Below are 12,557 nucleotides of genomic sequence, written 5' to 3' on the forward strand. Positions count from 1 at the left end.
TGAACGGTTTATTGACCCAGAACTCACACAGGCTACTGTCTGGCCGTGGCCTGAGCCAAATAGATATAATATAATAATAGCAGGTATTCAATTCACTGTTGGGACCTAAGAAGAGGGAGAACCATGCAAGCATGGAAATATACCAGACATGTAGTGACCAGCCTCTGCCCAGCCCGCCCGCTGTTCCACCAACAACAAGGACATCTGTCCCTGACACATTCCAGGCATTCCCTTGATTGGCAGACAGCTGGTGGGACTGGCATGCTGGACCCTGCCTAAACCAGAGCTAACTGATAAACGTGCCCTAATCACCACACAACAACAGAACATCAGAACACAGGCACATAACTGTCCAAGCGGGTCGCCACATTATCTTGGTCTTCAGTTCCTGGTCACTAAGGTTAAAGTGGGAACCTGGTGTTTTTAACTGATACCAAGTGCATAAATAATATGTGATGGATCGAATGGATACACTTGAGTGGTGACTATATGTCCAGCATTCTATACAAACCCATTCTCTTCATCTGTAAAACATTATGAAATAGGACATAGTCAACAAATATATTTTTATGCAATTGTGAATGCTGCAACAACTTACCACCAGTAGTAGTAAGCTACCTCAAAACCGAACAAGTGCTTGAGATGTTTCTTCCTGGAACCTTTCAGAAGTGTGACCTTACTGAACCACAGAATCAGGGTCATCTTGATTATTTACTTGGTCGTGTGGCTGTTCTTCCAGGGTTGCCATGGCCTTGGGATGGTGTTCGGTTGCATGTTGCCATGACTAAAACATGAATTCCGAGGTGGCAATTATTGGTGTACTGGAGCCATGGGGAGCGCCGGAGGAATGGAACCCATGGGATGAAACCTTCCACTCAGCCATTAGGGGCTTATTGAGCATTGACAACTTGATGTCTAGCTTAGGAAGAGGTTGCTCTATTTAAAATAACTATAGAGAGCAGCACACATAGTCTTTATGTTTTCCATATTTGATTATGCCTGTATTTTGTATAATTTGTAGTGAACTCAAGGAGAATACTGAAGAGGTAAAAGTGAATAGGTAGGTGCCTTTATTCAAATGAGTGAGCTTTAAAGTACATTCAGACATGCGTAGATAGACCCCGATGTGATGTGCAAAAGGGGTCAGCATCCCACATAGTACATTAGTGCCTCCCTGTGGTTGTAAGTTAGCTGTACAGGTGAAATACAGTAGAATCTGAATCACCTTAATTTGCCAAGTAAATTTACACATACTCAGACTTTTACTTGGTGATATGGTGGTGCTAGTAAAATACAGAATTTATAGACAAAATACAGAAAGAAGAGTTTACATACATTATATACAAATAGGTAGAGTGAACATAGGAGAATGAGCAGTGGATAAACAGTGGATTACTGGAGGTTGAAGGTTACAGTAACCTCAAAGGCAGATAAAGTAAAACCAAAAGTCAACAAAATGACAGATGTCCCTAAGTGAATGATGAAAATGGACGTCACGCTAATATTAGCTCAATGAATTTACCTACAGCAAGCCCTTGACTGAGACTGCCCCCTCCAAGTTGAATATATTTTCAATAGGTCTATAGAAACAGGCTAAAGGACCTACAAACAGGATATGTAAGGACGTCATCCAATCACATTTTTGACTGGACAACAGAGTTGTTGCTCTTCACGTAGGTCAACAAATTCATGTCCCAGAGGAATTCATACTCCACTTGGTGAAATTAGGGTATGCCTTCTGTAAATATGACTGCTGTATCCATTGGGTCATGTACTAAGTTATTAAACACTGACTCAAAGCTTTATTTGTGAAGTGAGTGACAGCTGTGTTCCTGTATGATGAGGGAACCTCAGAGGAACAGGGTGTTGGGGGTCAAAGGTTATAGGAGTAGGTAGAGGTCAATCATCCCAGTGACTAGCATAAGCAGGTGGCTAGAGACTACTGTTTAATACTACTGTATTTCAAACCATAGAAAAAGCCAGTAAAGGAGTGGATTCCTATTCCATTTATACAGAAATTGAAGATCTGGGTGGCCTAGTGGCAGGTAGCCTAGCGGTTAAGAACGTTGGGCCAGTAAGCGTAAAGGTTGCTGGTTTTCATCCTTGAGCCGACTAGGTGAAAGATCTGTTGATGTGCCCTTTAGCAAGGCACTTAACCCAAATTGCTCCTGTAAGTCGCTCTGGATAAGAGTGTCTGCGAAATGTTTAAGGGCTCTGATCAATCAGGACCCATATCCACAAAGCGTCTCAGAGTAGGAGTGCGGATCTAGGATCTGTCCATATAATCATATTCATTATGATCTAAAAGGAAAAACTGATCCTAGATCAGCACTCCTACTCTTGAGACACTTTGTGGATAAGGGAGGTGCTAAGGAGTATTATTCTCCGCTCATACAAGAGTAATAAAGTCCTAGTTCACACATTTTGTGGAATTATTATTATTTTTTATTTTTTTATTCATCAGCTGCAGCCCTAACCTTAACCTTAACCCCTAATCCTAACCCCTAGCTTAGCTAACGTTAGCCACCTAGCTAAAGTTAGCATTAGCCAAATAGCTAACGTTAGCCACAACAAATTGGAATTCGTAACATATCATCCGTTTTGCAAATGCGTAACATATTGTAAGAATTGTAATTTGTAACATATCAAACGAAATGGATAATGGGCATCCGTAAATGTATATACAGTTGAAGTCGGAAGTTTACATACACCTTAGCCAAATACATTTAAACTCAGTTTTTCACAATTCCTGACATTTAATCCTAGTAAACATTCCTTGTCTTAGGTCAGTTAGGATCACCAATTTATTTTAAGAATGTGAAATGTCAGAATAATAGTAGAGAGAATGATTTATTTCAGCTTTTATTTCTTTCATCACATTCCCAGTGGGTCAGAAGTTTACATACACTCAATTAGTATTTGGTAGCATTGCCTTTAAATTGTTTAACTTGGGTCAAACGTTTCAGGTAGCCTTCCACAAGCTTCCCACAATAAGTTGGGTGAATTTTGGCCCATTCCTCCTGACAGAGCTGGTGTAACTGAGTCAGGTTTTAGGCCTGCTTGCTCGCACATGCTTTTTCAGTTCTGCCCACACATTTTCTATAGGATTGAGGTCAGGGCTTTGTGATGGCTACTCCAATACCTTGACTTTGTTGTCCTTAAGCCATTTTGCCACAACTGTGGATGTATGCTTGGGGTCATTGTCCATTTGGAAGACCCATTTGCAACCAAGCTTTATCTTCCTGACTGATATCAGTTTATATTTGTGTTTTTCTTGACACATATTTAACCCCTTATTTTTGTTGGCACAAAACTACCTCCATACTTTCATTCCTTTGTATGAGTTACCTTTAGACCCAGTCTCCTGGTCTGACAAACAGCGTTGTAGCTTTGCCACTTTCCACCGCAGATGCAGAAGGGCAACATAGACGGATGCGGTGGATTGAGATATCTCTAGCTTAAACTGATGGATTTTGATGGAGATTTTTTTATTTTGTTACTTAGATTGACTCACCGGTGCGTCAAATCCACCGCTTTTCAACCAAATGTTCATTACCTCCAGCACAATATCAGTGTCTACATATGTGAAAAGGGCACATTTTTGTAGAAAAAATATAAAGTTAAAAAGTTTTACCGAATGTCATCATCAAAAGTTAAAACATAAAAACAGTGATTTTCAAACACTATGAGATTCACGGTGATGTGGGGAGCAACAAAATACCCTCCCTCTGGCTGAAAACTCATTGCAGGTTTTGAAAATCACAGTTTTTCTTACTTTTAATTCTACCCTTTGACGTCACAGAGTAGCATTTTTTAGGATCTTTCTTCTTATATTTTTAACCACAGATCATAGAAACACACTGTTTTCACATACAGTATGTAGACACTGGTATGGTGCTGGAGATGATAAGATCTCAATGCCCCCCTGTTTTCGCTTTTCATTATGGGGTATTGTGTGTAGATTGATGAGTAAAAAAAGTAATTTTAAAATATTTAGAATAAGACTGTAACATAACAAAATGTGGAAAAAGGGAAAGGGTCTGAATATTTTCCGAATGCACTGTAAGTCTGATCAATTATAACTATGAATGATATCAGTTTTATTTTTTTAAACATCGCAACTGTGTGAATGTTCACATTCAGAGGTCCGTAAAGTCCAGACAACTGCTGGCTGATTGTGAATGTTCAGGTGTGAGTGTTCTAAGACAAGTTTGAATTCAAAGGGCAGTTCATTCACTGTCTGTGAAAGAATCACAACTGTCACAATCAGACCCATGCTTACAGTGAAGGTAGGAAGCTAGCCAGGTTATTGCTCTGGGTATGAGGCTTCTACAAAAAAAACTGCAACCTTTATAGGCCTAACCACACTACGCTTCTAAGACATGTCATCTCTAGTAGACTACCCTCTTCTCCCAGTCTAATGCTGATCATAAGGGAAAGAAAGAGGAAATGTGCTTGGAACTGTGCTTGGCGTTCATCACATGGTATCCATTACTGACTCAGATGGAGAATGAACACAATGCTCTCAATCTAAATTATTGATCTGGTGCAATCGATCCAATCCAAGTACATTTTAGTCATTTAACAGACGCTCTTATCCAGAGCGATTTACAGGAGCAATTAGGGTTAAGTGCCTTGCTGAAAGGCACATCAACAGATTTTTGGGGATTCAAACCAGAAACCTTTTGGTTACTGGCCCAGCAAGTAGGCTGTGATGCTTGTGCTCAGCCTGTTTACAGAATAGTCCTACACGATTTGAAAGAAGAAGAAAAAAAGGTTGATCACGTTGCAGAATTTGATTGATGGCAGTTGGATTTCAATCTAAAACCGTTGGCATGTTTTCTTTAAAGCTCTGAAGTCCCCTTCCAAAATGATGTTTTGGACACAATGTATGTTGTTGTATAGGCTAACATTGGTTATTTTATAGTAATGGCACCAATGTGGAAAATCTATATCGATATCAGTTGCATTTTCCCCAATTTTGTTCTCAAATAAGATATATACAGTGGGGAGAACAAGTATTTGATACACTGCCGATTTTGCCGATTTTCCTACTTACAAAGCATGTAGAGGTCTGTAGTTTTTATCATAGGTACACTTCAACTGTGAGAGACGGAATCTAAAACAAAAATCCAGAAAATCACATTGTATGATTTTTAAGTAATTAATTTGCATTTTATTGCATGACATAAGTATTTGATCACCTACCAACCAGTAAGAATTCCGGCTCTCACAGACCTGTTAGTTTTTCTTTAAGAAGCCCTCCTGTTCTCCACTCATTACCTGTATTAACTGCACCTGTTTGAACTTGTTACCTGTATAAAAGACACCTGTCCACACACTCAATCAAACAGACTCCAACCTCTCCACAATGGCCAAGACCAGAGAGCTGTGTAAAGACATCAGGGATAAAATTGTAGACCTGCACAGGCTGGGATGGGCTACAGGACAATAGGCAAGCAGCTTGGTGAGAAGGCAACAACTGTTGGCGCAATTATTAGAAAATGGAAGAAGTTCAAGATGACGGTCAATCACCCTCGGTCTGGGGCTCCATGCAAGATCTCACCTCGTGGGGCATCAATGATCATGAGGAAGGTGAGGGATCAGCCCAGAACTACACGGCAGGACCTGGTCAATGACCTGAAGAGAGCTGGGACCACAGTCTCAAAGAAAACCATTAGTAACACACTACGCCGTCATGGATTAAAATCCTGCAGCGCACGCAAGGTCCCCCTGCTCAAGCCAGCGCATTTCCAGGCCCGTCTGAAGTTTGCCAATGACCATCTGGATGATCCAGAGGAGGAATGGGAGAAGGTCATGTGGTCTGATGAGACAAAAATAGAGCTTTTTGGTCTAAACTCCACTCGCCGTGTTTAGAGGAAGAAGAAGGATGAGTACAACCCCAAGAACATCATCCCAACCGTGAAGCATGGAGGTGGAAACATCATTCTTTGGAGATGCTTTTCTGCAAAGGGGACAGGACGACTGCACCGTATTGACGGGAGGATGGATGGGGCCATGTATCGCGAGATCTTGGCCAACAACCTCCTTCCCTCAGTAAGAGCATTGAAGATGGGTCATGGCTGGGTCTTCCAGCATGACAACGACCCGAAACACACAGCCAGGGCAACTAAGGAGTGGCTCCGTAAGAAGCATCTCAAGGTCCTGGAGTGGCCTAGCCAGTCTCCAGACCTGAACCCAATAGAAAATCTTTGGAGGGTGCTGAAAGTCCGTATTGCCCAGCGACAGCCCCGAAACCTGAAGGATCTGGAGAAGGTCTGTATGGAAAAGTGGGCCATTTTTCTCCCCACTGTATATCTTATTTGAGAACAAAATTGGGGAAAATGCAACTGATATCGATATAGATTTTCCACATTGGTGCCATTACTATAAAATAACCAATAGAAGATCAATGCTGAACAATGCAATACAATTAATCAGTCAATGGTGCCACCTGTCAGTGATTGTAGATGGCAGAATAATGATGATTTAAATGGTTTCTCTGCCCAGATCTGTCTACGCTTGTAAAATATCCAGACACAATGTGTACCTGACTACCTCCGGATGTGGACAGGATGATCTGATCACAATCATATCACAATGTGTCTTTATATTGTCTACACCTGTCTAAAAATGTGGGCACAGTCCGAATGTGGACAAGATCAGGACAAAAGACACAAGTTAGAACCAGGTATAAACGGGGCTTAAAAGGAGCTCAAACAGGTACATATAAGGACTTGGCTAATATAAACTACTGGAACCAACACTTAAAGACAAATGATATTGGCACAAGATGGAGGGAATGTTGGAACATAACTAACGAAATTACAGTAACGAAAATGTACGCTTAATCCAGTATAAACTAATGCATAGAATTTATTACACGAGAGACAAAATTCACTAATTCTTCAGCACAATGGCAGAGTCAGGTCTTAAGTGTAAAAATAAAAATGACTAAATATTCCATGCCTTCTGGGAATGCTATAAAGTCCAAAAGTTATGGGCGGAGTTAGAACGTTGGCTGTCAGAAGTATTACAATGTACATTTACTTTTAATCCGTCTGTCTGCATATTTCAAGACATGGCATATGAGGGTTCAGTGAGATAACCGATGGGTTGGACAATAGTTTTCTCGTCAATCATCTTGAAAAAATGTATACTTAAAAACAGGAAATCAACCAATCCTCCATCATTAAAACGACGGAAAGGTCAAATGCTTTATTATCTAAATGTTGAAAGTGCGTGGGCGACGGAGAGAAACAAAATGGTGCAGTTTGAGGCCATGTGGCAGAGAGTGATGCAGGCGCTGGAAATGGGGGTGTGAGCAGGTGGTGCAGGGGTGATGTTGTGGATGTTTGTGTGTGTCTGTATGTTGTTGTTTGTATGTGTATGTTTTGTATTGTTTATATATATATTTCTAAGATGATAAAATAAACACTTGGCCCTTCCCAAGACCATACAATTACCCAATTGGCAATTACAACCAATAAACTGGTTCTACAATGTAAAATGCAATTTCACATCCATTGTTACATTGGTACATTGGTAATAATCAGACTTAATGATTATTAATGATATTTCATCACCATTCATACATGGAACAATCATTTTCTCTTATTCAACAAAGCCTGGCACGCAGGCCACGTAGCCTATTTCTATGCGCACTGTTCCTATTAGCACAACCAGGATGACATTGGGAGATTCTCATTCCATCGTCATGACCAGTGGTGTAAAGTACTTAAGTAAAAATACTTTAAAGTACTACTTAAGTAGTTGTTTTGGGTACCTGTACTTTACTTTACTTGACCATTGGGTACTTTTTCCACCACTGGTCATGACCCGGAAACCGATAAGTGGTTCAGTGGTCGAGGAGTGTGTCAATTCGTTAGTAGGCAAACAGAAGTGTCCTCTCCTCCTCGATAGCCACCTTTCATCAAGGATACTCACCCCCTTTGAATCAGCTTTTGTTTTGTCAGAGGTGAAAAACATGCACACGTTTAAAAACAATATGCTACTTATTGTTTTATCTATAAAATGTCTTACATTTTACATTTACATTTTAGTCTTGCACAACTAACTTCATTTGTTTTGAGCACTTTACACATTTATTTTGGGATCCACCCCTGTAAACCTAATTTGTTTAATGAAGCACTAGTGGAGAACGTAGCTGTGGCCAAAAGGCTGTTTTAGAATGGTCAGCCACAGCCTAAAATGACCTGTATCAAAGTGTGTCTGATAGTGTTATTTCATCTTGGCATCAAGTTTCAGACCTGAACAGTGGAGTTTCAAAATGTATCAGCTTGAAATGTGTCAGATTCTTAGTCCCAGTCTGATACATAGTGGTGCTGTTTGAGAGAATGGCCATGTTCGAGAGGATGAAAACCGCAATGTATCATGGGCAAATTGTGACTGATTGACTGATCTACAAATAATAATGAGTTGTTATTTATGATTCAAGGTGATTTGTAAATCAGTCAGTCGGCAGTCACCTGCAGTTGTTTTGATGCTCTCGAACACTGCCAACTAATCCAGGTGCTTGAATGACACATTGGGCGCGTTTGAGCAGATCACTTTTGTCAAGATGTTGACCAACATTGGTCAAAACCTTTCAAAGTGTGTTCCATTATGGGTAGAAAAATTGTCTGATTTGCGACTAAATTTCAACTGCATGAGCTTTACAACAACCATGTGATCAAAGGTCATGAACTTTCGACTGCAGTCGACTGGAAATTGTGGGAGACAACATTCTTCTGTTTTTGTTTTTTTTAGCAAATGGCACTACATGCTCATAAATGGTTGATGTCGCCACCTATCATTGGTTATTATCAAGGCATGTTTACTGTTTTGGGTGGATGACTATTTAGAGGCTTACCTAGAAAGACTCACACCTGTAATTTCTGTATGTTGTGTAGATGGGTGTGAAAAAATTTATTTAATCAATTTTGAATTCAGGCTGTAACACAACAAAATGTGGATTAAGTCAAGGGGTATGAATACATTCTGAAGGCACTGTATCTGCACATATGTGACGTAGTACGCAATTCTCGGGGAACACTTTTGGCTCGTGAGTGCTACTTTCAGAACTACTGGCAAAAAAGTATACAAAAGTACAGAAGAATCTCTTTAATGTTTAACTATTTTTTTTTTCTGAAAAATATATTATTTTATAAATTAAATAATGTTGCCTATTGCATTTACAACACAACAGTACAACACCAAATCAAAATACCCCAAAAATAACTTGAAACATATGTTTTAAATGCAATATATTTTTATTACTATTCTAAAGAAATTAAATTACAAACAGAAAATGGAAGTCTTCAAAGGTGGCAGTCTCCATGTGATCTCATTTGGAGATGTAATATCTGCAGCTTTTATTCAATATCACTTGGTTTAAGAAGTAGTCCTCAGTCTTAATTGACGCAAACCTCAGTGAGCCCAGACTGTGTGTAGCAGGGCTTCTCGGTTGCCTCGTAGTTGGATGCCTCAGCATTGTCAGATACCTCTTTGGCTAGCTTGGTGTCGAATGGGTTCAATGCCACCTGGATGGCAGGCTCAGAGTCAGGCACAAGGAAGTTATCTGGGATGCTAGGCAGAGGCGGCTCACACTCTCTCAGGCTGACAGCACTCTTTCCAGGTCTCTTTTCCGACTCAGATTTGTCCTTAGTGGAGATGAACTCCTTTGACTTCTGCAACTCTTTTGCAGAATCGTCAGAAATGGGGGCACACTGTGGTGTGGATGATGCTTGTTTCAAACCAAACCGTGAAGAGATGCTCTCCCGAACTCTGGATGCCAGTGTCTGTGGTTCAGCGGTGGCTGGTTCCCTTTTCTTCAACCTGGCAGTGGCAATAGCATCAGATCGCCTTCTAGCCTCCTTGGAGATTCTCACAGCATCATAGAGAACCACTATTACGATGAAGCCATAGAAAACGAGCCCCAAAATCAGGTTCACCTTCACAAGTGGCTCGGAGTAAGAAGGGTCAGTCAATATGTTGACTCTGGGTTTGATCTTCAGGGTGCTCTTCTGAGCTTTTGGAGCTGGAGCCTGAAGATTTTCTTTGAAGACGTTGTTGTCACCTTGCAATGCTTTTTGCTTGTAAGCCTGTAGATAAGGAATACGTTTCTCCACAATCATCTGTGGGACTTTAGCTTTACCTGGGAAAGTATCATCTTTCATCCTCTGAAGTTGTTCCAGCATCTGGTCCACTTGCACCATTTTGGTCCATTTTGCAACATTGGGGATGTCCTGAACAGGGTGGTCCTTCACTGGCATCAAAGGCCTGTGCTCTGGAACAGAAATCAGGGGCTCTACAAGCTCCGAGGGCTCTTTAGAATTTTTTGAGGAATATCCTTTTGTCAACTGGCCCACGTTACCTGGAGAAGAATCGTCTTTCACCCGTAAACTCTCAAGTTGTTCCAGCAATGACTTAAAATTGGTCTCTTTTGTAGCATCAGGGTTGTTCTGAACAGAGTGGTCCTTCACTGGCATCAACGGCTTGTGCTCTGGAACAGAAATCAGGGGCTCTACAAAGTCCGGGGGGTCTTTGACATTATTTGAGGAATATCCTTTTGTCAACTGGCCCACATTACCTGGAGAAGAATAGTCTTTCACCCGTAAACTATCAACTTGTTCTTTTGTAGCATCAGGGTTGTTCAGAATAGGGTGGTCCTTCACTGGCATCAAAGTCTTGTGCTCTGAAGACACCAACACATTTGCAGCAACAGGCGAAAGGAGACAGAAAATAACAGCCAACAATAACATCTTCATGTTGCACAGCCCACCCTTCTGGGAGAGCTGTGCCATTTTGATTAAAGAAATCGTCTTTCAAAAGTAGGCAGTACAAATTACAAGTCAAACTACTAGTTGGCTAGCTGTGCTTTGTAAAAGTGAATTGGGTTTACTGTTCACTGTCAAACATACACAAGATATGGACCCAACATGATGTAATAGAATAATCTGATTATAACATCACGTGTTCCAGAATGTTGTAACCTGCTCCTCATTGTATTCATTAATTCTGATAATTCATTAATTCATCTCTTTGGATACATTTGGCAATTAGTTTGACGTGCAGTCCCTGTCCCTAAACTGCTTTCTCCTACGACTTTGGCAAATGCCCCCGTGACCTACAGCTCCTCATATACTACCAGGTCATGGTAGTATCTACACTGGTGCTGGTGCTTGCGATGACCCAGCTAATTATGAGCTTTCTGACCCAGGGAGTGAGACACTTTTTGGCCTTCCTCATGGCCCGCACTGCCCCCCTGGAAACCAAATGTTTAAAGACATGGTACTTTGGTGACTAAGAAAGTATTTTTTAAACCTCTCACGTTGGGCTGGATGCTTCAATGTCTAGAGCTTAAATATATCTTTATACTTACATGTTTACAATCTAATTACATAGGCCTACCTGTGATCCAAATGTCTAACAGAAATAAATTAAATATCCTTGCGACAATATAGCTAATGTATTTATCTAGCTGCTACTGTAATGTTGTGTCCCATGTTATAGCCTACCATTTGTCTTGTCTGTAATATTGTTGTCACCAAACAAATTCACATTTCTTGATTGTCTATTAAGTGTGAATAAAATTGAATACATATAGTAGGCTACACATGGGTTATTTTAGGGGATTACTACATTGGCAAATTTAGAGGCTTTATCTGTCTCCGGGAAACCGCCCCTTAATGTATAAGTACCCCAGACACCAGTCGTGGGGTCAATACATAGTGCATTTGACTGCTTGACATATTGCTTGGCATATTGTTCACCCAGTAATTTATGTATAGTCTAATCCTTTTCTGTACAGTGAGTGTTTTGTCCTTCATGTGATTGAATAAAATTATGTTCTTTATAATGCTTACTGACAAAAGCAACATAAAGGTTGAGAATTATAGAAATCCACTCCAGGCTGTAGTGATGCTGACATTAATATGCAGTAAGAATCTTCGTGGACTCCATTTAATTAATCTGTTACAATTGGAAGGTATAAGAGCACGATGTAATGGCAAACAACAGAGCATATTCCATATGCTGCAAAAACACCTATATGTTCTCGTTCTAGTAGTTTATGCACTCACTACCTGGTAATATTTTAAGAAAACAGTCACAAAAATACTGTAACGACCCTGTATTGTGTTCTGTGTTCATGGATGTGTTATCGTTCTCATGGGTACTAGCAGGGGTTAAATATGCCAGGACAGATGGAAAGGTTGGGGGGTATGATGGGTAATCCCGCGGGATTTTGGGAATGATTAAATAGGGGTTACGGTCTCATCTCTCTCTCTTCTGTTCGGGACCCTTGATTTGACATGTTCTATTTGTGTATGTTCGAGGTTTAGCGGCGTGGGTTGTGGCCTGAACAATAGCCCATTTAGGAATAAACCTGTGTTCTGCCTGTACACCTGGTGCCCGTCTCTCTCTTTACTTTATGACCCAGCTGGGTCATTACATTGGTGTCAGAAGTGCTTTCGAGCGACGGGATAGATCGAGATTAGGCGAGTTAGCTGTTTCAGTATAGGCCGTGGTTAGCTTTAGCGTGACTCGCATCTACG

At 40.7% G+C, this 12,557-nt stretch overlaps 1 protein-coding gene across 2 annotated transcripts; it reads right to left on the reverse strand.

Annotated features, from left to right (window-relative positions):
* Positions 1-9,246: 9,246 nt before the first annotated feature.
* LOC121549220 lies at positions 9,247-10,998 on the reverse strand. Of its 2 annotated transcripts, none has more exons than XM_041861071.2 (2): positions 10,592-10,998; positions 9,247-10,504 (listed from the first exon to the last, which is right to left on the reverse strand). In XM_041861071.2, exons 1-2 carry the CDS (start codon positions 10,803-10,805, stop codon positions 9,414-9,416), a joined length of 1,305 nt encoding a protein of 434 aa, XP_041717005.1. In that variant the 5' UTR covers positions 10,806-10,998; the 3' UTR covers positions 9,247-9,413. The 2 variants fall into 2 exon arrangements, with proteins under 2 accessions (XP_041717005.1, XP_041717006.1); XM_041861072.2 differs by having other exon boundaries at positions 9,247-10,288; positions 10,376-10,998.
* Positions 10,999-12,557: the final 1,559 nt, after the last annotated feature.

This window comes from Coregonus clupeaformis, chromosome 33 (genome assembly GCF_020615455.1).
Source record: "Coregonus clupeaformis isolate EN_2021a chromosome 33, ASM2061545v1, whole genome shotgun sequence".
NCBI classification, from domain to species: Eukaryota; Metazoa; Chordata; class Actinopteri; order Salmoniformes; family Salmonidae; genus Coregonus; species Coregonus clupeaformis.